At 43.5% G+C, this 27,860-nt stretch overlaps 1 protein-coding gene across 1 annotated transcript in view; it reads right to left on the bottom strand.

Moving 5' to 3' along the window:
- Positions 1–26,239, bottom strand: part of LOC139449995 (uncharacterized) — a 35,365-nt gene extending 9,126 nt beyond the window's left edge. The window contains exons 1-19 of the mRNA XM_071231608.1: positions 25,809–26,239; positions 24,049–24,110; positions 23,690–23,796; positions 21,614–21,742; positions 20,117–20,168; positions 18,715–18,776; positions 17,684–17,821; positions 16,509–16,577; positions 15,748–15,816; positions 14,544–14,664; positions 13,081–13,179; positions 11,725–11,890; positions 10,500–10,635; positions 9,347–9,405; positions 8,602–8,752; positions 7,531–7,728; positions 6,702–6,878; positions 5,464–5,600; positions 2,569–2,614 (exon numbers count right to left, since the gene is read on the bottom strand). Of these exons, the coding sequence (XP_071087709.1) occupies positions 2,569–2,614; positions 5,464–5,600; positions 6,702–6,878; positions 7,531–7,728; positions 8,602–8,752; positions 9,347–9,405; positions 10,500–10,635; positions 11,725–11,890; positions 13,081–13,179; positions 14,544–14,664; positions 15,748–15,816; positions 16,509–16,577; positions 17,684–17,821; positions 18,715–18,776; positions 20,117–20,168; positions 21,614–21,742; positions 23,690–23,796; positions 24,049–24,110; positions 25,809–26,194 (2,364 nt within the window). The 5' untranslated portion in view covers positions 26,195–26,239. The remainder of the gene's footprint in view (positions 1–2,568; positions 2,615–5,463; positions 5,601–6,701; positions 6,879–7,530; positions 7,729–8,601; positions 8,753–9,346; positions 9,406–10,499; positions 10,636–11,724; positions 11,891–13,080; positions 13,180–14,543; positions 14,665–15,747; positions 15,817–16,508; positions 16,578–17,683; positions 17,822–18,714; positions 18,777–20,116; positions 20,169–21,613; positions 21,743–23,689; positions 23,797–24,048; positions 24,111–25,808) is intronic.
- Between the last annotated feature and the right edge of the window lie 1,621 nt (positions 26,240–27,860).

The following is a 27,860-nucleotide window of genomic DNA, read 5'->3' as shown; positions in this document are numbered from 1 at the left end:
CTCACTCACTCACTCAGGATGGATGGCATTACCTGTCGTGCACATTGACTGTCACTCACTCACTCACTCACTCAGCATGGCATTACATGTTGTGCACATTGACTGTCACTCACTCACTCACTCACTCACTCAGGATGGCATTACCTGTTGTGCACATTGACTGTCACTCACTCACTCACTCACTCAGCATGGCATTACCTGTTGTGCACATTGACTGTCACTCACTCACTCACTCACTCAGGATGGCATTACCTGTCGTGCACATTGACTGTCACTCACTCACTCACTCACTCACTCAGGATGGCATTACCTGTAGTGCACATTGACTGTCACTCACTCACTCAGCATGGCATTACCTGTTGTGCACATTGACTGTCACTCACTCACTCAGGATGGCATTACCTGTTGTGCACATTGACTGTCACTCACTCACTCACTCACTCAGGATGGCATGACCTGTCGTGCACATTGACTGTCACTCACTCACTCAGCATGGCATTACCTGTTGTGCACATTGACTGTCACTCACTCACTCACTCACTCACTCACTCAGGATGGCATTACCTGTCGTGCACATTGACTGTCACTCACACACTCAGCATGGCATTACCTGTTGTGCACATTGACTGTCACTCACTCACTCACTCACTCACTCACTCAGGTTGGCATTATCTGGCGTGCACATTGACTGTCACTCACTCACTCAGCATGGCATTACCTGTTGTGCACATTGACTGTCACTCACTCACTCACTCAAGATGGCATTATCTGTTGTGCACATTGACTGTCACTCACTCACTCACTCAGGATGGCATTACCTGTTGTGCACATTGACTGTCACTCACTCACTCACTCACTCACTCAGGATGGCATTACCTGTTGTGCACATTGACTGTCACTCACTCACTCACTCAGGATGGCATTACCTGTTGTGCACATTGACTGTCACTCACTCACTCAGCATGGCATTACCTGTTGTGCACATTGACTGTCACTCACTCACTCACTCACTCAGGTTGGCATTATCTGTCGTGCACATTGACTGTCACTCACTCACTCACTCACTCACTCAGGATGGCATTATCTGTCGTGCACATTGACTGTCACTCACTCACTCACTCACTCACTCAGGATGGCATTACCTGTTGTGCACATTGACTGTCACTCACTCACTCACTCACTCAGCATGGCATTACCTGTTGTGCACATTGACTGTCACTCACTCACTCACTCACTCAGGATGGCATTACCTGTTGTGCACATTGACTGTCACTCACTCACTCACTCACTCAGGATGGCATTACCTGTAGTGCACATTGACTGTCACTCACTCACTCAGCATGGCATTACCTGTTGTGCACATTGACTGTCACTCACTCACTCACTCACTCAGGATGGCATTACCTGTAGTGCACATTGACTGTCACTCACTCACTCACTCACTCAGGATGGCATTACCTGTTGTGCACATTGACTGTCACTCACTCACTCAGCATGGCATTACCTGTTGTGCACATTGACTGTCACTCACTCACTCAGGATGGCATTACCTGTCGTGCACATTGACTGTCACTCACTCACTCAGCATGGCATTACCTGTTGTGCACATTGACTGTCACTCACTCACTCACTCACTCACTCAGGATGGCATTACCTGTCGTGCACATTGACTGTCACTCACTCACTCACTCACTCACTCAGGGTGGCATTACCTGTTGTGCACATTGACTGTCACTCACTCACTCAGCATGGCATTACCTGTTGTGCACATTGACTGTCACTCACTCACTCAGGATGGCATTACCTGTTGTGCACATTGACTGTCACTCACTCACTCACTCACTCAGGATGGCATTACCTGTCGTGCACATTGACTGTCACTCACTCACTCAGCATGGCATTACCTGTTGTGCACATTGACTGTCACTCACTCACTCACTCACTCACTCACTCAGGATGGCATTACCTGTCGTGCACATTGACTGTCACTCACACACTCAGCATGGCATTACCTGTTGTGCACATTGACTGTCACTCACTCACTCACTCACTCACTCACTCACTCAGGTTGGCATTATCTGGCGTGCACATTGACTGTCACTCACTCACTCAGCATGGCATTACCTGTTGTGCACATTGACTGTCACTCACTCACTCACTCAAGATGGCATTATCTGTTGTGCACATTGACTGTCACTCACTCACTCACTCACTCACTCAGGATGGCATTACCTGTTGTGCACATTGACTGTCACTCACTCACTCACTCACTCACTCAGGATGGCATTACCTGTTGTGCACATTGACTGTCACTCACTCACTCAGGATGGCATTACCTGTTGTGCACATTGACTGTCACTCACTCACTCAGCATGGCATTACCTGTTGTGCACATTGACTGTCACTCACTCACTCACTCACTCAGGTTGGCATTATCTGTCGTGCACATTGACTGTCACTCACTCACTCACTCACTCACTCACTCACTCACTCAGGATGGCATTATCTGTCGTGCACATTGACTGTCACTCACTCACTCACTCACTCACTCACTCAGGTTGGCATTACCTGTCGTCCACATTGACTGTCTCCCTCAGGCTTCACCAAGCAACAACTGTTGGGAAAATATCAGAATTACTTTAAAATATTTGAAACAACTATACCAGATTGGTAACTGACAAATACATTTCAAAGTGGTATCATTTAAGGATGTCTGCTAGTACTTTGTTTAGTATTAACTTGACCTGTTGTGCATTGGAAATGTGTTCTTCACACTTCAAGTTTATCTGTCAATGAGAATCAGAGTCTAAAGTTAAAACATCAATGAGGTCGCTTTAATTTCAAAATCTCATTTTACAACAGGCAACTTGAAAGCTCTTGTGTGCTGCAAATGTAAAAAGTTTTCTGCATGTTAGAAATTCAAAGTAATATCTAAAAAATGGCCTACCTGAGGTATCCTTCGTAAGGTGACATGAATGGCCCACCTGAGGTATCCTTCGTAAGGGGACGTGAACGGTCTATCTGAGGTATCCTTCGTAAGGTGACGTGAACGGCCCACATGAGGTATCCTTCGTAAGGTGATGTGAATGGCCTACCTGAGGTATCCTTCGTAAGGTGACGTGAACAGCCTACCTGAGGTATCCTTCGTAAGGTGACGTGAACGGCCCACATGAGGTATCCTTCGTAAGGTGATGTGAATGGCCCACCTGAGGTATCCTTCATAAGGTGACGTGAACAGCCTACCTGAGGTATCCTTCGTAAGGTGACGTGAACGGCCCACATGAGGTATCCTTCGTAAGGTGACGTGAATGGCCTACCTGAGGTATCCTTCATAAGGTGACATGAACAGCCTACCTGAGGTATCCTTCGTAAGGTGACGTGAACGGCCCACATGAGGTATCCTTCGTAAGGTGACGTGAATGGCCTACCTGAGGTATCCTTCATAAGGTGACATGAACAGCCTACCTGAGGTATCCTTCGTAAGGTGACGTGAACGGCCCACATGAGGTATCCTTCATAAGGTGACGTGAATGGCCTACCTGAGGTATCCTTCATAAGGTGACGTGAACAGCCGACCTAAGGTATCCTTCGTAAGGGGACGTGAAGGGTCTACCTGAGGTGTCCTTTGTAAGGGGACGTGAAAGGCCTACCTGAGGTATCCTTCATAAGGTGACGTGAACGGCCTACCTGAGGTATCCTTCGTAAGGGGACGTGAACAGCCTACCTGAGGTATCCTTCATAAGGGGATGTGAACGGCCCACCTGAGGTATCCTTCATAAGGGGACCTGAATGGCCTACCTGAGGTGTCCTTCAAAAGGGGATGTGAACGGCCTACCTGAGGTATCCTTTGTAAGGGGACGTGAAAGGCCTACCTGAGATATCCTTCATAAGGTGACGTGAACGGCCTACCTGAGGTATCCTTCATAAAGGGATGTGAACGGCCCACCTGAGGTATCCTTCATAAGGGGACTTGAATGGCCTACCTGAGGTGTCCTTCAAAAGGGGATGTGAACGGCCCACCTGAGGTATCCTTCATAAGGGGACTTGAATGGCCTACCTGAAGTGTCCTTCAAAAGGGGATGTGAACGGCCTACCTGAGGTATCCTTCGTAAGGGGATGTGAACGGCCTACCTGAGGTATCCTTCGTAAGGGGATATGAACGGCCTACCTGAGGTATCCTTCATAAGGGGACGTGAACGGCCTGGCTGAGGTGTCCTTCGTAAGGTGACGTGAATGGCCTACCTGAGGTGTCCTTCATAAGGGGACCTGAATGGCCTACCTGGGGTGTCCTTTGTAAGGTGACGTGAACAGCCTACCTGAGGTGTCCTTCATAAGGGGACCTGAATGGCCTACCTGGGGTGTCCTTTGTAAGGTGACGTGAACGGCCTGGCTGAGGTGTCCTTCGTAAGGTGATGTGAATGGCCTACCTGAGGTGTCCTTCATAAGGGGACCTGAATGGCCTACCTGGGGTGTCCTTCGTAAGGTGACGTGAACAGCCTACCTGAGGTGTCCTTCGTAAGGTGATGTAAACGGCCTACCTGAGGTGTCCTTCGTAAGGGGACTTTAACGGCCTACCTGAGGTATCCTTCATAAGGTGATGTGAACGGCCTACCTGGGGTATCCTTTGTAAGGGGACATGAACGGTCTACCTGAGGTGTCCTTCGTAAGGGGATGTGAACGGCCTACCTGAGGTATCCTTCGTAAGGGGACATGAACGGCCTACCTGAGGTATCCTTCATAAGGGGATGTGAACGGCCTACCTGAGGTGTCCTTCGTAAGAGGACGTAAATGGCCTACCTGGGGTGTCCTTCATAAGGGGACCTGAATGGCCTACCTGGGGTGTCCTTTGTAAGGTGACGTGAACAGCCTACCTGAGGTGTCCTTCATAAGGGGACCTGAATGGCCTACCTGGGGTGTCCTTCATAAGGGGACCTGAATGGCCTACCTGGGGTGTCCTTCGTAAGGTGACGTGAACAGCCTACCTGAGGTATCCTTCGTAAGGGGACGTGAACAGCCAACCTGGGGTATCCTTCGTAAGGTGATGTAAACGGCCTACCTGAGGTGTCCTTCGTAAGGGGACGTTAACGGCCTACCTGAGGTATCCTTCATAAGGTGATGTGAACGGCCTACCTGGGGTATCCTTTGTAAGGGGACGTGAACGGTCTACCCGAGGTGTCCTTCGTAAGGGGATGTGAACTGCCTACCTGAGGTATCCTTTGTAAGGGGACGTGAACGGCCTACCTGAGGTATCCTTCGTAAGGGGACATGAACGGCCTACCAGAGGTATCCTTCGTAAGGGGACGTGAACGGCCTACCTGAGGTATTCTTCGTAAGGGGACGTGAACGGCCTACCTGAGGTATCCTTCGTAAGGTGATATGAATGGCCTACCTGAGGTATCCTTCATAAGGGGACATGAATGGCCTACCTGAGGTATCCTTCGTAAGGTGATATGAACGGCCTACCTGAGGTATCCTTCGTAAGGGGACGTGAACGGCCTGGCCGGGGGCTCCAGCATGTGCCGCGTGATCCGACTACCGGGGTGGGCGAACACAAACACGCTCCTCCAGAAACTCAGCACAGCCGAGCACTGACTCTGTTTCTGTCATAAATAAGATTGGGTATCACATAAAACACTGGATTTAACATTGTGTCATCCGATGATGTGAATCATTGCTCATGGTATCAACCACTGGTTTAAGCTGTCCAAGCCTTGATTACTCACAGACCACAACACAGCTGGGATATTACGGACTGAGGCATGAGATATCATTCACTCACAGTACAAGTGATTGCCAAAACATACACACGACATTACACATGTCCCAACCAACAGAGTGAGAGACTGACCCACCAATCGTTGTTTCTTGAATCTGTTATTGTAATGAAGGGTTTGTTGTTCAAGATTGCGGTCATCAATATTCCAGCATATACATAATCAATTCTAGGCCAAATAAACCAGTGATTGATACTATGAGGAACTCCCCTCCCGGGTGGGGGATTTCATAAATTGTGGCATTGTATTTGTGGGGCTAGCACCATAAAACTGGCGTTCGTCTGGGGCAGCCCCACCCACACCCACACCCACACCCACACAAACACAAACACACACGCACACGTGCACACGCGCACACGCACACGCACACCCACACGCACACGCACACACACACACACACACACACCAACACCAACACACACCTGACCCGTGAAGATCCCGGGTAGAATAGGTCTTCAGCAACCCATGCTTGCCGTAAAAGGCGAATATGCTTGTCGTAAGAGGCGACTAATGGGATCGGGTGGTCAGGCTCGCTGACTTGGTTGATGCATGTCATCGATCCCAATTGCATTGATCAATGCTCATGTTGTCAATCACTGGATTGTCTGGTCCATACTCGATTATTTACAGACCGCCGTCATATAGCTGGAATATTGCTGAGTGCGGCGTTAAACAACAAACAAACAAAACAACCAACCAACACACACACCCACACCCACACCCACACAGACACACACAGACGCACACACACATGCACATCGCTATATAAGTGCAATAATCTTTAACACAACAATAAACTCAATTTCACCTCCTCAACCACTTCTACCCTGGCATCATCTCAATCCAATCCAACAAAAGCACATACTTTGAGAAAAGAACACCATCACGTTTGGTCAATGTTCCAACCGTGCCACATGGCCAACTGACCTGATTTGCCTCCATATCAAACAGTCGATGAGCCATGATGACCACTTCAGCAGAGGTCACGGACAGTCTGTCAAAACACGGCCTCTTGAGCAGGAGGTCAGCGACCGGCAGATAGCGTGCTGTGTTCAGCTTGACACACTCCAGTATTATCCTGACGGAAGCTGTCAACTCTGCAGTCTGTGTGACAAGGAGAATACACTAGCCAGTATGTATGTATGTTTGTTTGTTGTTTAACGCCCAATGCAGCAATATTCCAGCTATATGACAGCGGTCTGTAAAGTCTGGACCAGACAATCCATTGATTAATAGCATGCGCATTGATTTGCGCAATTAGGATACGATGACATGCATCAACCAAGTCAGCTAGCCTGATCAAGCGATTCTGTTATTCGCCTTTTACGGCAAGCATGGGTTGCTGAAGACCTATTCTACCCTGGATCTTAACACACAACAATAATGGATACTTTACCAACCCCAAGAATCTTTCTGAGTGACTGAGTAGGCGTTTGGTGAGTGAGTGAGTGAGTGAGTGAGCGAGCGAGCGTGCGTGAGTGAGTAAACTTGCGTGAGTGATTGAGTGAGTGAGTGAGTGAGTGAGTGAGTGAGTAAATAAATATCACAGCAATATCACCGCAGGGAGCATCATAAATAGACATTGGAACCATGTGGGAAATCAAATCCAGACATTCACCATATCAAGCAAACGCTTAAACCACCTACCCCACCAGCCCCAGGCTTAAATAGCCGATAGAACTTTACGTAGCTTATCAACCTGTCTCAGATCTGTGGCCTTATCTAATGTCATTTCAACCCTGCTGATGCTGCCTACCTTGACAGACTCCAAGGACTCTTGAAGGAGTGGCTCCAGGCGGACACAGTGATAGAGGCTCTCCTTCAGGAGGAACACACACATGTAGGTGGCGAGGCAGGTGTTGAGACAGGTGTCCACATGCAGGTGCTTGTCCCAGATGTGTTGTACCAGGTGACAGTCAAACCACCGGATCACCTCTGCCAGACAAGGCAATACCTAAACAGGAGTCCCACACACATAGGTCAAGTTTCGATACAACATATATATACTTATAGTCTGGAAGGTAATTCAACGTACCGACGTTTACTACAATATCTGAAAAACTATTGGACCTACTCCAGTCAAAGTTGGTATGAGATTATTAAACAGTCATACATAACTGGATATTACGTTTACGCACGCACGAAAACGGTGTTAGCGTTGGGCGTCTCAACGTGCATGATTCCTGTGCACCCTTTCGAGTTGAGTTGATTGGTTCAACTGTGTCATATGGCCCAGTGATGCAGGGGTAGCATTATGCAGATGGCTGTTTCAATGAATGCTCCTTCAATTCGTGAGGAACAGGTCTGGTTGTTGATGAATTATAGTGATAGCTAAATAGACAGATTTTTTATTCTTTAAATGTAATATCAAGTTATGTATGACTGTTTAATAATCTCATACCAACTTTGACTGGAGTAGGTCCGATAGTTTTTCAGATATTGTAGTAAACGTTGGTACCTTAAATTACCTTCCAGCTTATACTTCATTTGCGAAATTGTTAATTCACTTGGTGGTATATACACCCTCACACATCTTTGCAATGCAAGTGCATTGAGTGAGTGAGTATTGTTTCAGGCTGCTTTTAACAAATCCAGCAATATCACAGCAGGGAACACCAGAAACGGGCTTTACATATTGTACCCATGTCAGGAATCAAACCCGGGTTTTTGGTTTGACGAGTGAACACATTAACCACAGGGCCATCCAAAAGCACCACGTTCAGTATGAACTGGGGGGTTCCCCTAGAACCTCCCTTTAGATCCACCATGGAGCACCATGAACTCCTGACCATTACGTTCCGCCACCCATTCCTTGGAGACACTTTACCTGTTGAGCGATTCTACGGAGCTCCCACTGGTTGTCGGCTAAACACTCCATGGTCTGGTACAGGATCGTCACAAACAATTTACGTATACTTGGACAATCTTTGGTTTGTGCTTTGGTTTGTGCTTTTTCCAGTAATGGACTTGATGGAATCCTGTACAACAAGAAACAATGCAGCACCGTTTCAAACAACATAATCTCTTCAGATCTCTCTCTCTGATCAAGATCTGACTAACACTACCTAATTTTGTGTCAGCTGAACCATGAGATAACCTCATAATGTAGATGCCATGGTGCATTTAGCCTGGGCTTTACTTTTTTCCATTCAGACCTGCCCTTTGTGTTCATTTTCAAGATACAGAAATCAGAAATGGTGGGTTTCTCAGATTTTGACGGAGAGGTATCAACATGATCAAAGCGAGGAAAAAGTTATGATTTTAATGTGACACGTTACATTCATTCTAAATCATTTTCTGAAATTCTGAACAAGAATGCTGTATGGCTTCAAGATGTTTAACTGAGTGCATGCATTACCAAACCAGTGATTGATATTATGAGCAAAGTCCCATGCCAACAGCGTACAACGACACTCAATGAAGTCACAGAGCTTGACCACCCAGTCCATATAATCATGCTGGGGATCTGAATAGGTTCTCCGGATCAATTCTAACGTGGACTCCACAAGGGATCAGCTCTTATTACCCACAAGGGGCCCCATTCTGCCTGAGTCCCGAGACGGGGAACTTACTCTCCAGCTCCATGCAGGGCACAAGGGAACTTGTCGGGGATCACATCGGAAGTCCCAATCTACAACACGGGGATGGCAGGTCAGATACACAGCAGCTACTCTCAAACATGAAATTAATGCGTCTCCAAAAGAATGCGACCGCTGACCCCTAGCCAAAAATTTGACTCAATATGAATGCGACACCCCCTCCTCTCAAGCATCAGTGGATTTATATCTAAACAAAATGTCCTCTGTCAGGTTTACAGGAGAATCCTCACTTTATTCCAACCTTACATTAATCCAATCACACACCAAATAGCACCGCTTATTAGCGCTGAGTAGAGTACTTCAGCTTAAACAATACGTGCAAGCTGGCTCGTGTCAGCCTTTGATGCAGTTGCAAAGAGCAAAGACACCTGCATTTTTCATTTTTCACAATTCAATCTCGAGTTAATATCAAGATTCACAGTATTTAAGAATTGACTTTCACTTTGTGTGAGTTCATTGGAGCATGAACCTTCAAAGAGCAAGGACCTAGCTGTATGAACATTGTAATCGAACTCCCTGACTTATCCTAAATATATCCTGTATATCCTAGCTGAAATGCTAAGTTCAAGATTAAAGGGTCTAAATGATGAGAGACGACATTTTTATTCATTCTAGGGAATTCCAAGGGGTTTTCCCAGGAATGTGGAAGTCGTCCATCAGTGTTTATGTCATTTCAACGTCAAAATGCGTCATTCATACAATTACAAACCTCAGTTTTGGGGTCATGTAACCGACCTCTCATCCAATGGAAAAGCCGTATTTCGTGTAAAACTTCACACTTTCATGATTTTAGGCACTGTTATGAGTGAGTGAGTGAGTGAGTGAGCATGAGATTTAAACTGACAACAGGATTTATCTAGACCCTCTCAGAGGCGGTGGCTGCTTAGTGACGGTTCAAGAACTAAATATACAAGGCTCTGTAGCTCACCTGAATTACGAAGAAATATTGACTGCCATGTTTTAAATTGGATCAGGATTATGTAAGCACATTTCAGAGACACCACAGCTGGGATCATTCTTGCAAGATTTCCACTTCATAATATGTCTTGTAGTTTCACCCATTCAGGTGAGCTAAACAGTGAAGATTCCAAAAACAGTTTAAGCTAGTCTATGTTCTCTCACTAACCTGTCCCTCTGTTTTGCTGTGCAGTCTCAGAGTAGCTATGACAGAAAAGCTTGGAGACTCCTGATTGGTGGCCGTCTTGACCTGGAGTTGCGGGGGGGCCATGTTTCCTCCTTCCACGGGAATAGATACACGGTCACTGGAAGAATTGACACTCAAACATTCCACTTTTGAAAACATGTGCATGAATGTTGAACCGAATTCATGCCAATAGCATTATTACCTTGATAAGTGTGCACTCAAATAACATTCTCAGCTCCCTAGGGAGTATGCAACCCAGGATGAATGGTTTACATTCACAAAACTATCTTGTCCTACCAGGATCCACTTAGCAGCATAATTAAGCCTAGGCCTGGCAACCAGTGAGTGATATTAAGAGCAACGTCCCATGTAGGTTGGGCCTGACCGCCCAATCCAATTAGCAGCATATTTAAGTCTGGGCCAGGCAAACCAGTGATTGATATAGTGAGCAACATCCCATGTAGGTTGGGCCTGACCACCCAGTCCACTTAGCAGCATAATTAAGCCTGGGCCAAGCAAACCAGTGATTGATATTGTGAGCACATCCCATGTAGGATGGTCCACCCAATCCACTTAGCAGCATAATAAAGTCTGTGCCAGGAAAACCAATGATTGATATTATGAGCATGTACCATGTAGGATGGTCCACGCAATCCACTTAGAAGCATAATCAAGTCTGGGCCAGGCAAACCAGTGATTGATATTGCGAGCATGTCCCATGCAGGAAGGGGCTGACAGCCCAATCCATTTTGTTGCCTTCTATTCTAACCAAGAATCCGCAGTTAGGAACTGTATAACATTCTTTTGCATCATCAGACCGTATTCGATGTAATAAGCGCCCCGCTCTAATAAGCGCCCACAGCGATATTTATCAATATATTGGCTTGTGGTCAATCCCAATTAGCACCCCTTTCAAAGGATCAATGTACAAAAGACTTATTTATTACGCACTCGTGTGTTACATGCACCCTTAATTATGGGCAATTAAATTTGGAAAAATATATCTGTCGTATATAAACATTTCAGGCTGTCAGCATAAACCACGAAATTTATCTTTAAGTTTTTAACCAAAATACCATTCTAATAAGAGCCGCCTATTTCTAATTTTGAGAGCGCCCAGGGCGCTTATTACGTCGATTACGGTAAGTGTTTATATGAGAAATAACCACTTGTCAGCATGCATGATGACATTGGGACATGCTTCTACCTGTGGTGATTGACCCTGGGCTCAGGTGTTTGTGCATCACTCTCCACCTTGCTTGGTTTCCGCCTTGAAAACATCTTCCTGATGTGATTCTTGATGAGGAAACTGCAGATGACCTCGAAGGCAAACATCCGACCTTCCTTCGCCTCCCAGGAAAGAGTCTGCGAGTCTGCAGATATAAAACAACACTTTGATTCTATAGCAGAGACAACAGAGTGAATCAACACGGCTTGAGCTAATGTTTAGAGAAGGTTGTCGATTTGCAGTCATTATGACAACGCCAACAATAGTCTTCAAACGAAGCATGCTGCAGCATGTAGCCAAACATTGATGCTTTTTTTACATCAATATACAGTAATCTACAGTTATAACGAACTCAAAGGGACCACTAATTTTAGTTCGTTATAACCGTAGTTCGTTATAAGCATATACACAGCATATATACAACAAATGGCCGGGACTAAAAATAAGTTTTTTATATCGGTCAGTTCGTTATAAGTGTGTTCATTATAACAGTAGTTTACTGTACATTGATAGTGTAAAAGTGAACATAGTGCTATTCAATTATTCAATGCCTTCAGACAATGATTGAGAAAAAAGTTCTTGTCTATAAATATTATTTTCTGCAGTGATCCAGACATAAAACTAGCTTTTTCAATCTGAGTGGTTATTGTCATTTGAAACCTCTGATTGACCAATCAGAATTAACTATTTTCAAAATCATGTTAGAATCCTCTTTAAATGCCAGTACAATAAAGAGTTTGACTCCAAACTTAATAGACCTTTTCTGAGTATGCTACTACAATGACATCTGTAAATAAAACTTCAGTAAATGTCAGGCTATCCTTGGATTCCAGAGATTTCCCATCATCATCATCATCATCATCATCACAAAGAATGACAGTGATGGTTTACTTCTAGCTGTGGTAACCATCTCTCTGTGCTGTGCCCTTAAACTGATTTGACTATGACTTGTCACTACACTTGTCCCACAGTGTTTTCCAAATAGATTCCCAAAGCAAATCTGCATCGCACTTTATATGCTCCAGCCAAGTGCATGCATAATGACTTAACGATGATTGAAACATGATTCGACTTCACATATGCGCACATATATTTAAGATCATGCAACTTTCAATCTACTCTTTTCATCACAATATAGATTTTGATTATCGATCAGATCGTCTTGACTGGGCGCGGCCATTTTGTTAGCAAATGCAAGTGATATGAGAGATGGAATCTGATCATAACAGGCACTGGCGGCACTACAAACGAGCCCAGAAATTTTAGTCTAGACAGCAAGGAGAACTGGACTTTTATAGTCAGTTAACTCCCTTGCCTTGGGGAGATGATTGCTACCTGGTGGCGTGGCCTCGTCACACAGAGTCGTGGTCCAGCCTCCCGTCAGGGTGTGCAGCAGCTGGCACAACAAGCCTGTGTTCTCACTCGACTTCTGAACTGAAACACGGAACATTAGAAACATGCAGTGTTTGAAATAAAGCACGGATGTCAAGAAGTCCCTGGAACCCTTACATTATACTACATACCTGTCAGCAATATATAACAGTATTTCAACATGGAAGTTCCATAACGGCGTTCAGTAACCTCATCAGTTGCATCCATCAAGGCCACATCAACAAACATGGTATTATTCATGAACTTTGGTAACTCAAAATTATATTTACTTATGTATGTATTTATTAAAAGCCATTGTGTGGTGGCATTTCCCCACCATATTAGCAAGACGGCTAAAAAGAGTGGCTGAAAAACTTCGTCACCGTTATATAGGAAGGACTTGTGCACATCCCTTACCAAAAAGGCAGAAGGTACACTGCAATCTAGCCTCTGCCATAACCCTAATGTTAAAAGAAGATCAAGTAAAAGGGGTCAAATTCTATCTCAGCAAACCTCCAACAGCCAGAGACCCTATATTTTCACCTTTTACTGCCACAGCTTTCCAAAATTAATTCCATGAATTCTTAGGTCACTGCTTCTCGACCTTGTCAGAACTATACCCCTGGAGCAACAAAAAAGATGTTTGACTGAACAAGAACTTGAAAAGGGTTTTGTTCGGGTTGTCTTATGAAGCCAGTCTGATGGCATACAAAACGGACTAGTGGAGATCCGGGTTAGAATAGGTCTTCAGCAACCCCTGCTAGTCATAAGAGGCAACTCTGCTTGTTGTAAGAGGCAACTCTGCTTGTTGTAAGAGGCAACTAATGGGGTCGGGTGGTCAGGTTCGTGGACTTGGTTGATGCAAGTCATCGTATACCCATTGCGTGTATCGATGCTCATGATATCTTGATTATTTACAGAACGCGAACATATAGCTGGAATAGTGCTGATTGCAGCGTTAACCAACCAACCAACCAACCAACCAACCAACCAACCAACCAACAAACAAACAAACAAACAAACAAACAAACAAACAAACAAACAAACAAACAAACAAACAAAGGAGTTTCTACAGATTCTAACACAGAACTAGCAAGACAGTTTCAGTAACCATGCCTGTTGTCATGTCTGCATTCGTCAAGTTCCACTGATCGATCACAATCAATTAATTATCTGTTATTCTAATTACGTTTCAGCTATTCAAGTTGAACAAAACCAAGAGTCAATTAATTCTGATTTACCTTGCAAGTAATTTGTAATATGCTTTCATGAACACTTTAGGAAACAGTGTAATATTGAACTTGGAACAAAATGGGTTTCAAGTGTCGTAGCTGCATTTGGCTGGACTGATTGTTGGATTTTTATTCAATAATTAAGATTAAATGCCTGTTTCTATGAAGATGACACTTCTACTGTGCCGTACTTACCCAGGAGTTTGAAGACGGAGCTCGCTGACTGACGGACGGAGGAGGCGGGGTGAGCCAGGTGATGGAGAAATGAGGAGAGGTAACCGCCCCAGCATGGCAGCAGAGAAGCCAGCGGCAGACTCTGTAATAGGAGACAACTCAAGGACAGTGAAACCTAGATAATCTGGACATGAAACCCTGTTCATTTGGACAAGAAACCCTGTTAATCTGGACATGAAACCCTGTGAATCTGGACACGAAACCCTGTTAATCTGGACATGAAACGAATTAATCTGAACATGAAACCCTGTTAATCTGGACATGAAACCCTGTGAATCTGGAAACGAAACCCTGTTAATCTGGACATGAAACCAATTAATCTGAACATGAAATCCTGTTAAACTGGACATGAAACCCTGTTAATCTGGACATGAAACCCATTAAACTAAACATGAAACCCTGTGAATCTGGACATGAAACCCTGTTAATCTGGACGTGAAATCCATTAATCTGAACATGAAACCCTGTTAATCTGCACATGAAACCCTGTTAATCTGCACATGAAACCCTGTGAATCTGGACATGAATCCCTGTTAATCTGCACATGAAACCCTCCTAGTCCAGGAAAATGTGTAATGTAGTCATGAAAGTAACACCAGCCTAAAGACATTACATAGATCAAGTGGTCAGTTGCCCATTTTCATTTTTCGGACCACCCAAAGTATTCCTGAGGCCTCACAAACAGATTGACCAAAGTAAATCTTCAACAAATCACAAGAACAGAGTAATGTCCCTTTGTATACGTGCAAGTGCCCTTGGCAAGCATATTGAGACAAAATCGTAATATTGTTCAAAATTTGATTATAGTAAAGTTCGTATTTCATAAATTCTGAGGAATTGGGAAATGTTTAATTGCCATTGGATATCTGCACTATCATTAGCTGCAGACTTGTGGCCGAATATTGGCCTCTGAGCAGGGAGATACATCTCTGTACCCACACCACATCCACAAGGCAGGGCTCTGGGCAAACTGGCTTTCCATGTACATTCAAAAGGCAAAATTATCATTATGGCAAAAATAGGACCTTTTTTGTCCTCCTTCTCAAGCCATAACACATGGTACAAGATACTAATTATGCTTGTAGCTTGGTGCCACAACCAGCAATATTCCAACTACACACCAGGAGCCTGTATATAATGGAGTCCAGACAAGAGACATTCTCACCTTTACCACAGACTGACAGACATTGAGAAGACCCTCCGCCTTGTAGGCATCCACAAACTCTTGACTGTCCTGGCAATCACAGAAACATAGCAACAATATTGTACCCTTATACCACAAAGGGTACGACAAGTGACCTGACTTTCAGGTGATGCAAAGCAATGTAGATAGTTGTGGGTCAATGCTCCACACTACCATTACAATGTCAAAACTGTTTGTTTGTTTGTTTGTTTGTTTGTTGTGTAATGCAACACTCAGCAATATTCAAGCTATATGACGGCGGTCTGTAAAATAATCGAGTCTGGACCAGACAATCCAGTGATTGACATCATGAGCATCGATCCACGCAATTGGGATCGATGACATGTATCAACCAAGTCAGCGAGCCTGACCACCCGATCCCGTTAGTCGCCTTTTACGACAAGCATAGTTGCCTTTTACAGCAAGTATGGGTTGCTGAAGACCTATTCTACCCTGGAATCTTCACGGGTCTGACCCTTTATCTGTGAATATTACAAATCTAAGAAAGGACGATTAACTTTGTAATTATAAAGATTGTGTTATATTTTGTGTGCATTTACTGAAGGATCACAGTCAGAATTGTTACACGATTTCACAGAATTTGTGACTGTCAAGTCAAAAACAACCTGTAACAAGCTTTAAAAATGTCGACTTATTTGTTGTCAGATTCCACACGTCAGCTCTCGGACTGAAAGCTCCAGATGGATGTACTTGTTTAATCTACTGGTGTCTGACATGAGTACCTGGTCAACCTGTGTATGATTTCCTCCTCGCAACAGGGCTATCGTCTGCTCCAGGATTCTTAAAGATTCCTGAATAAAAACAAAGGCAGCCACGTTAAGGGTTATTGATTGAGTATGGTTCTACGCAGCTTTATGGAATATTCCAGCAATACCATGGCAGGGGGACACCAGAATTTGGCTTCACACTTTGTACCCATGTCAGGAATCAAGCCCTGGTCTTAGGCGTGACGAGGGAACGCTTTAACCACTTGGCTTCCTGACCGCCCCAGTTAAACTATAACTGGGCCATATCAATCTATATTATTGCAAGATACCCCTACTTATTTTAAAATAACAAAATCTAGAATCTGATTTTGATTGAATACATGCTTTTTAATAATTAATGTATTTTTTGTTTAAGGAACATAAACCTCAAATCAACCCCCACATTTCTTTTTCATTTTGCCTTCTCCGTTTTTGCATCTTGATTAGGATAATATATAAAACACAAAACTAATTTGGTCCAGTCTAACTACAAAAGTAAATATCCTTGAGCGAGTGAGTATTGTTTTACACCACTTTTAGCAATATTACATCAATATCACGGCGGGTGCACTATAAATTGCTTCATACATCAACACTTTAACCACTTGACAACCCAATCGCCCCATCATGAGGATCGTTTGTTTGTTTGTTGTCTAATACTGCAATCAGCAATATTCCAGCTATATGAAGGCAGTCTGTAAATTATCAAGTCTGGACCAGACAATCCAGTGATTGACATCATGAGCACCGATCCACGCAATTGGGTCATGATGACATGCATCAACCAAGTCAGCGAGCCTAACCACCTGATCCCGTTAGTCTCCTCTTACGACAAGCAGTCGCCTTTTATGGCAAGCATGGGTAGCTGAAGATCTATTCAACCCCGGGTCTTCAGGGGTTATCATGAGGATTGACAGAAACAAAGTCAGACAACTTAAATACAGTTCTAGAGACTAGCTTCTTTTGAGAATGTTTTCTTGTTACTTATCATGCTTATAACAAACTTTGTGGTGTTGAATTCAACTTTCAAAAGAATAATATAACAACTTTTTTTATACGACTGTATATGCAATATTTTATATATTATCATTTTCAAAAGATGAAAGCATAAAGACAATTTTCTGGCTGAGAAGATGAAAAACCATAACAACCTGGTTATCCACTAGACTGATATAGGCAGATACCGCCTTCACTGCGGACTCTCGTATTGGAAGCTGAGAATGGGAGATAACTCTGAACACGACGGTGAGAATATCTCGCTGGATGAAACCTGGTATTGTAGAGGTCAGCTGTCGAATTGAAAATTCACATCAAAAAAGGGTGAAATATATTAATGAAGGATTTAGTATATGTTCTACATCACACATGAAAATGACAAAGCACAAAAAGTGCCACTGACAGAAGAATCGCGATAGATGAGCGAGTGAGTTGACTTTAAAGCTGCTTTGTACAGTATTTCAGTTATTTCACAAGTTAGTGTCAGGGGAAACCCAAATGATACTGGATGCAGACATTTTCAACTAGCTGCATGGTATGGAGCTGAGTAGTGAGTGAGTGAGTGAGTATGGTTTTACGCCAGCTTTTAGCAATATTCCAGCAATAACACGGCGGGGGACACCAATATAGGCTTCACACATTGTACCCATGTTAGGAATCGAACCCGGGTCTTCGGCGTGACGAGCGAACGCTTTAACCACTAGGCTACCCGACTGCCCCATGGAGCTGAGTAACCAAGGATCACAACTCACGGATTCAAACACACGGACTCAAACACACGGCCCAGAGAGTGGAAGGTTGGTGGTTCCATCCCCTGGCTGCACCCATACCAAGGGACGTTACAATAGGGTACTTGTCATTACCCGACACTCTGCATTATGGAGGTAAAACAAGGTCTGGTTGGATCGGAGTCAGTATACTGGGTCTGAGTGGGGTATTCATGTTAAACTGCTGCAAGGTATCTCAGTGAGCTAGCACAATAAAACCGGACTAGTACACGCTCGCATGCTCGCGCACACATGCATGCATGTGGCTATTTAAGTACAATAATCGTAACTTATATGTGAAACCCCATTTCACCTGACCTCAAAAACAGGACCAGGGATCTAAGTGACAAGGGACACAACTCTCATTAATCTGGGCAACACATAACTAAACAGAGAATGGGTGACAACAGTGAACCCACCTTCTGATTCGATGTAGCTGTACCTCTGTATGTGTGTAGATGTTGTACTATTGCACTGATGCCTGCAAATAACAAACAACAGAAGGAAAGTTCATCGGCATCCCCAGCAATGGTAAATACTTGTCATGAATATGTCAACTGGTTAAAAATATATAATCGATTTTCAAAAATCTCAAGCTATCCAAAGGCATCCGAGATATGCAAAAACGATCAGCCAATCCTGGCATGGAAAAGGGACACAACTCTGCACCAGGGGCCACAATGCCCTGATATATCAATACCGTATTTTCTTGAGTATAGTGCGCACCCATGTATAATGCGCACCCCCCTCTTGCGGGTTCAATATTTTGGAAAAAAACAAATTCGAATAATATGCGCAGAAAAAATTTACACCGTACCCTTTCAGCGAAGTCCGGCAAACGAACAGGAGCTGAGAAACTTTGTCAGTACAAATTCGAATACATGTTTATTTACCGTTTAAATAGTATTTATTGTTCTGCTAGGCATTGTTTTATATCTAGGGATTAAGATTACCTTGTGTATTTTCTCGTAAACTAAGCCGGAAACAGCAATCAGCTGTACACACGTTTTCTTGGAATCGACCGGTGATTCGGTCAAGACACACCCAATGATATAACTTTATAGGATTTTTAATGCAAGAATCGGCAACAATTGTATCTGAAACTATTTTATTTATCAGGAATAATATATTCCGTTATTTTCTTAATTATATGCAGCCTTTACTAAACATATTTAAAATAATAATAACCCTAAGCGAAGCAGCTGATCGCTATTCCCGGGTATTATTTTTTACATGGAACATGTCTGACCAGTCACCGTTAAGGGTCACGCGCACGTGAACACGTGATCGCGAGAATTTCATGTTGACATAGAATCGTCAAACAAAAACAAATATGACTTTTAACGAGTCAAAGTGTGTCAGCTTTGATATATGTATCCATTCTCTGTCAACTAAAGTTCGTTTCATGGCGTCAATAGCGGTATTCTGACCGTGGTTGCTGTTAATAACGGTGAGTTGTGCGATCTTCTGATCGCTTCACACACGATTTCGCCGAAATTAATAAAAACAATATTATAAGGAAATTTGAATAAAATTAATGAAGTAAGTTACAAACATAAGTCCAGATATACAAAGAACACTTTTTATAGCCAGACAGTGTAATTACATGATTATTTTGCGTACTTCAGTATGGATTTGTTGACATGGTATTTCCGGTGTTACGTGCTCACAGTAATGTCTTTCCATGGGGCAAAAAAAAGTCCAAACTCATAATTTGTGTATAATGCGCACCCCCTTCTACAAAGCCGTGTTTTTTCAAAAAAAAGTGCGCACTACACTCAAGAAAATACGGTAGGCACAAAAATCAAATGTAGGTCCTACCTAACATGGCACCATCTACTGCCTGCCAGGATGTGTGCTCATCATCACAGACCTGTGGAGGATACATGATGGTTGATCAGCAATGTAACAATACATGTTATGATACCTATCTAGATATTAACAGATGAAAAGTAGACACTTGTCAAATTCTAACAAAAAACTATTATAGACTGTACAAGAACATATTAAGCTTGCGTCAAAATTAAATGAGTAATGGCTTGAGAACTATTGTACACAATGCATGGGATGACATTTGTAACTATATCATCTTTGTACCTTGTCACATCTCCCTTGTACATACTGTACTTTTGTGTATCACAAAGAAAAAAATCATAAATCATGGCCAAGTAGACACAACATGACAAGGCCATTTAAACTGATCTGAACAAGGCTGTGTACCCATATTGACACTGCCAGTCTTTCCCTCCCTCACAAGACCATAAATACCAATCCTGTCAATGGCCAAACATACCATCCCTGTTAATGGCCAAACATACCAACCCTGACATGGTCATAGATACCAACAGTGCAAGGCCATACATACCAATCCTGCAAGGCTGTACATACCAACCCTGACATGGTCATACATACCATCCCTGACAAGGCCAAACATACCATCCCTCACAAGGCCAAACATACCATCCCTCTTAATGGCCAAACATACCATCCCTGTCAATGGTCATACATACCAATCCTGCAAGGCTGTACATACCATCCCTGACATGGTCATACATACCATCCCTCACAAGGCCAAACATACCATCCCTGTTAATGGCCAAACATACCAACCCTGACATGGTCATACATATCAAAACTCCAAAGCCATACATACAAACACTGCAAGGCCATACATACCAACCCTGCAAGGCCATACATACCAACCCTAACAAGGCCATACATACCAACCCTGACAAGGCCATACATACCAACCCTGACAAGACCATACACACCAACCCTGACAAGGCCCTACATATCAACCCTGACAAGGCCCTACATACCAACCCTGACAAGGCCCTACATATCAACCCTGACAAGGCCATACACACCAACCCTGACAAGGCCATACAAACCAACCCTGACAAGGCCCTACATATCAACCCTGACAAGGCCAAACATATCAACCATGACAAGGCCATACATACCAACCCTGACAAGACCATACATACCAACCTTGACAAGGCCCTACATATCAACCCTGACAAGGCCATACATACCAACCCTGAAAAGACCATACATACCAACCTTGACAAGGCCATACACACCAATCCTGACAAGGCCATACACACCAACCCTGACAAGGCCATACACACCAACCCTGACAAGGCCCTACATATCAACCTTGACAAGGCCATACATACCAACCCTGACAAGACCATACATACCAACCTTGACAAGGCCTAACATACCCACATTGCAAGGCCTTACATACCAACCCAGACATGGTGGTATATACCCACCCAGACCTGGTGATCAACACATTGTTGGCCATACACCCACCCTGACGAGGCTGTTCCACACCGTCTCTTGATGCACATCTGACAGGCAGTCTATGATATCCCCCAGGCCCTTGCAGCTGACTTTACGTATAGCTGACCAGACATCTGTTAGTGCTGCTAAAACAAATTCCTGAAACAATGCATCACTCATTAGATAACAAGTGAAAAGCAGAAACACAAAAAGAAAAAAAACATTAAAAAAATATGGATGGCCTTGGGGGTGTTGCACAATCAGTTCCAAATTACATTTAGTTATCTCAATCGTGACCTTGCTCCAAACCTGTCAGTCTACTAGCCAGAACATGGCTATCCTTTTTACTTACTGAACTGAACAGATCTTTACTAGACACAGGCTTCGGACAAGTGGCTAAAGAAGCAGACTGTAGGTCAACTTGGAAAACACAGAACATCTCCTAATTACTTAACTCTTTTGTTTTAGGCTGCATAAAAGTATGTTCTTGAGCACATTTTTCTCATAAGTGAGGAGGGAGGTAGGACTTTATAAAACACATTCTATTGAAAACAAAAGTGGTGAGGGAGGAACAATATTTGTTTCCCACCAAGAATACCAACATGGAGAACAGTCTGCTTTATAAACTTGTATAATAAACATGTCTGATGGGCCGGATCTAAAGACCCATGCCGATGCTCAAGGAACTTTTCTGTCTTTTTCTAGCCTTAGGTGCCCTTGTGAGAACATGTTGATACAGACTTGTAGATGTGCAGAGAGACATTGGTGAAAATGGGTGCCTTGCATACCAGGGAGTAGCCATATTATTGTAAAAGTAGTTTGCCTTTGTATAGCTTTGGATGGACTCCGTGGTCTAGTGGTAGAGCGTCCACCAGGAGAGCGGAAGGTCCAAGGTTCGATGCCCGGACGCGTCAGACCAAAAGACGTTAAAAGATGGTACTTATGGTTACCCTGTCTGGCGCTCGGCATTAAGGGGCTAAAACAAGGACTGGTCGGCTCAGAGTCAGTATACTGTATCTGAGTGGGGTATTCATGTTAAACTGCGGCATGGTATCTCAGTGAGCTAGCACTATAAATGGGCATCAGTCTGGACTAGTACAAACAGCCACACAAACACACACACGAAGATGGACGTCGCTATATATAAGTGCAATAATCTTGGACGCAAAGTTAAACCCCATTTCACCTCACTTCACCTTGTATAGCCCTGCTGAGATCACAACACAGAACTTGTCATCTCTTCAGGGTTAGGTGAGCTTTGAACAGTATTTCACCAACACTGGGATGGAGTGGACTCGATTCAAGACAATCTGGGATTTGAACCAGTTACACTGTTTGAAATTAAGGGATGCCTCGGGGTCCTTGACAGTGTTCCTGCTGGCTTTTGAAACTGCCAGTCCTTGTGGACAGGCAACTCTAAATATTACTCTAAACAGTCCCCCCTAACTATTGCCAGTCCCAAGTTTCAAAAATAAAAAAATGTATAAAAATTATTTAGTTTTAATTCTTTCAACATCATGCTCATTGCAAAGATGTCATCTCTGAAGTAACTTAGTTAGATCTTTATGTCATTCACGCAAACTTCAGTCACAAATTTCTCTCTCTTTTTTAATATTTTGAGACAAAGTCGCCACAAGTGGATTTTTAACCTAGAAATAGATATAGGGAAACCCTGATGGTAACAGACAAGCTGACTTTTTTGAAAAATGTACTTATATGAATATCTCCAATGTTTTGTTCAACAACAAAGATTTATATCAGGTACTTTATTTGGCGGTCCACAGGGACTGGCAGTCACATGAATTACCGGTCCAAGCCTAAGTTTACCAGTAAATAACTGGTAATTACCGGTAAACGAGAACGCTGCTTGAGGTTCCCTCCTGGTATTGGAATATATGGATCCCTAAAAACTTCCAGCATAAGAACAATGACAAGGGCCCCTTGACTTCATGCTTATTTCAAACACTGTATGATCAGCTGGTCCTGGCATAAAGCAAAAGATGTTACTATATATACTACCTTAATGGTTATTCTTTTCACCATTTCTGACCGGGAGCTTGTTGGGATTCAAATAATCCAACAGTGTGAACCTTATCTAATGCTTACCGTCACCAGTGGGAGAACGTCTGCTCCGTTCAGCTGTTCCCCTGCCCCTTGTAACCAGGCGAGGGTGTGGACCACTGATCTGTTCCTCACTATCGGCAGGGTTGATGCTGCAACAGACATGTTCACAATCATACGGTAAGATTAACACGCTGGACAAGTTAATCCCCACTTGAATAGACCTGGTGTCCATAGTGTTATAGTGTCAAAGAAATGCAAGAAACAGATCTGGATAAGGACCAAAGCTCATCCAACATGTCTAACGTCATGAAGTTTATGCAAGTGAATTTTGATTAAGGGCAACTTAAAAAGAAAAGGAAATGAATCCAGTGAATGATTTAGATTTGTTCCAACCAACTCACCTTCATTCACTAGTTTCAGGAAACTCCTCAGTAACTGTGCACACACATGTTGCTCGGACAGCCTGGAGAAGACATGCAAGATGTTATCAAGGTAATCTACTTTCTTCATCATTGTTCATTCATATTTTATTAGTGGTAAGCCTTATCCCTTTACTAAAGAGTTATCTCCCTTCTAACAGTATCAAGCCAAGCAGCTCCTTCCCAGCACGTGACACCTTCGTTACACTCTCAGTAACATCGCTGCCACCAATGTGGGCGTGGCCATTACAAGAATCTTGAAATTTGGCCTCTAACCCCAAATGTAGTACATTTATACTTTTGTTTATGTCTTTGGGAATGCCATCATATTTCATTTGGAAAGGTTTATGACTGACCATGTTTTCCAAATGAATTTACTTTGTTTTTATAATAATCAGATTGGTTCGAGATTGCAGACGGAAAATCAACCAACTTCATTCTTACTATATCAATAACATGATAGTTTTAATGAAATAGAAATTCAATTTGACAAACAAAGAAAGTAATTTAGCAGGGGTAAGTGTATTCAGCGTCACGACAGTCGTCACTTGTTTGTAAACATAACGGTCATTCGGTTGTGAGTTCAACTCCAAGCATGGTCTGGCCACCTATCACAGTGGGGAGTTTTGACTGGTGGCAGCGATAGTATAGAGAGCTCCGCGAACGGTCTATCGCTGTGAGGAGCCTGAGTATCAAGCAAGTTCCCCACAGCGATAGCCCGTTCGCGGAGCTCTCTATACTATCGCTGCCACCAGTCAAAGCTCCCCACTGTGATAGGTGGCCACAACCATGCTTGGAGTTGAACTCTCAACGGACTGAACATTATGTTTACAAACAAGTGATGACTGCTGTGACGCCAAATACTCTTATCCTAGCTAATTACTTTCTTCCTTTGTCAATTTGAATTTCTATTTCATTTCAACGACCATGTAATTGGTATAGTATGAATGTAAGGTTGCAATTGGGTGATTTTTCGTTCATCTGCAATCTTGAACAAATCAAACAAACAGAAAGGTAAATTCATCTGGGAAATGTGGTCCTTTTCAAAATTCACCATGATGGTATTTCCAAAGACAAACAAAAATATAAACGTGACTACATTTGGGATTAGAGGGAAAATTCTAAGATCCTTGTATATGAGTGAGTATGCTCTTAGGCCGCTTTTAGCAATGTTCCATCAATATCACGGCAGGGGACACCAGAAATAGGCTTCACACATTGTACCCATGTAGGGAATCGAACCCTGGTCTTCATCGTCGAGATTCTTGTTATGGCTGCTTCCACACTGACAGCAGCGATGTCACAGAGAATGTAATGAAGGTGTCACACTGGGAACCCATAGCCCCCTCAGATAGATAAGCTATAATGTTATCACAAGGCTAGGAACAGAGACACAGCCCAGAAGAATTTTCATTCTCAAGCCTTCTTTGTCAGTTGTAGAGAACATCAAAATATTTAGTGCAACTTTAAGTTCCACATCGAGCACATCTACAAGACTGCAGTCTACTCCTGCCATCAGGTTCTTTTGATGAGTGTCTCAAAATGTGTCAACATTCCACTTAAACCCATCATATTACCAACAGATAAACATGCTGTATTAATGTATTTTTTATACAAAAAAGCAAATTCTCTAATTTGCACCGAAATGTATTTCGACAGAATAGGAAGTAATCAGCAACTCTGGAATCACCAAATCCACAAAGGACTAGTCAAACATTGAAAGAAAAGTTACAAAATCCTACCATTTGATGATTGCATCCAGCTGTTTATCCAACTGTTGTTTATCACGCTTGTGGACGGACTTCACCTCAGGCACACCCGTCTCTACCACTAGCCCCGAGTCAGTCAAGCTCAACCTGACCCCCTCCGACCATCCATACCTCCGCACAAATGTATATATCACAAAATTGTCAATTTCTGACTGTGTAAGATTGAGAAGATGAAGCTCAGAATGAACGGCATCAACTGCTTCAGTCCTGTGATTGGTCCCCAAGACATTCTCCGTTCCTTCCCTCGGACGAGTCAGACTCCAATACACCTGCTCCCACAGAGAGAACTCTCTCGCCAGGGATTCACACTTGAAGACCTCTAGGAAGGAGCTGGCAAGGGCGCCAGTACCATCGGACATTTTGACTGGTGTCACACAATTCTGTCTTCCTGAGATGTTGTTGAAGGCTTGCCCTCCTTGTGTAACATCCTCTCTGAAAGTGAAAGAATCCATGTGCAAATATTGTTTCCTGCTGAAGTCAGCAATATTAGAGTTCTATTCAACATGGGACACAAACATGAGTGAGTGAGTGAGTATGGTTTAACGCCGCTTTTAGCAATATTCCAGCAATATCATGGCAGGGGACACCAGAAATGGGCTCCACACATTGTACCCATGTCAGGAATCGAAGCAGGTCTCAGATGTTTACTACTTTGATGAAACCCACAAGAATGGGTATGGTGCTGACAAACCTCGAAACAAACTGAGGCGAACCAGGATTCAAACCCACTTTCAAAGGTTTCTGGCTTGCACAGCTGATTGCCCCCTTGGTGCTCATGAGAAGCATTAGACACTCGGAACATACATATCCGCGTTCATCAATCTTATTACAAAATGCCCATGTTAGCAATGTGATATGTGGCCATCAATACGACACACAATGCACAGTGAATTAAGTAAGTGAGTGAGGTTTTACGCTGCTTTTAGAAATATTCCAGCAATATCAAGGCGGGGGACACCAGAAATGGGCTTCAGACATTGTACCCATGTCAGGAATCAGATTGTTACTACTTTGGTGAAACCCACAAGAACGGGTATGGTGCCGACAAACCTAGAAACAAAACGAGGCAAACTGGGATTTAAACCCACTTTCAAAGGTTCCTGGCAAGCACAGCTAATTGCGATGCCACCCATCCTCCCTTGGTGCTTATGAGAAGCATTAGACACTCGGAACCTACATAGCCATGTTCATAAAATAATGCCCATGTTAGCACTGCGACATGTAGCCATCAATACAATACACAATGCATCATGATACATCTTAACTGTATTGCGTTACATGACAATACAAAATATACATCTTTAACTTTCTTAACGAAGCAGTAACTGTTTGTTTGTTTGTTGTTTAACGCCACATTCAGCAGTATTACAGCTATATGATGGCTCTCTGTAAATAATCGAGTCTGGATCAGACAATCCAGTGACTGACATGAGCATCATTCCACGCGAGTCAGCAAGTCTGACCACCCGATCTCGTTAGTCGCCTCTTACAACAAGCATAGTCACCTCTTACAGCAAGCATGGGTTGCTGAAGACCTATTCTACCCCGGATCTTCACGGGTCACAATAACTAATCTAACTAGAGTGAGTGAGTGAGTGAGTCGGATTTAACGCCACTTTTAACAGTATTCTAGTTATATCGCGGCGTGTCAGCTTAATGTGGGAGGAAAGCCCGAAGTGATGCAGGTCTCAGACGTTTACCACTTCGGTGAAACCTACGAGCACGGGCATGGTGCTGACAAACCTAGAAACATAATCGGGGCGAACCGGGATTCGAACCCACAACCATAGGTTTTTGGCGTGCCCAAGGGACGCAACTCTGCACAGCGAATTCCGGGGCCTTAGACGACTGGGCCACCCGTGCCCCCGAATCTAACTAGAAATAAATGTGAGCTTGAAAGCCTGCCCGCATCTTACTAATCAGCTGTTTGTGATCATTCAACAGAACAGCTAACAAGGAAGAAACAGTTGCAGCTACTTTTTCACTCATCTGAAATACACGAGAATTTCAGTTCACACCTTCTTG

This window comes from Haliotis cracherodii, unplaced genomic scaffold, assembly GCF_022045235.1.
Source record: "Haliotis cracherodii isolate W230 unplaced genomic scaffold, xgHalCrac1.p SCAF_10, whole genome shotgun sequence".
NCBI classification, from domain to species: domain Eukaryota; kingdom Metazoa; phylum Mollusca; class Gastropoda; order Lepetellida; family Haliotidae; genus Haliotis; species Haliotis cracherodii.
The sequence above is the reverse complement of the archived record's forward strand: the minus strand, read 5'-3'. Positions and strand labels throughout refer to the sequence as shown.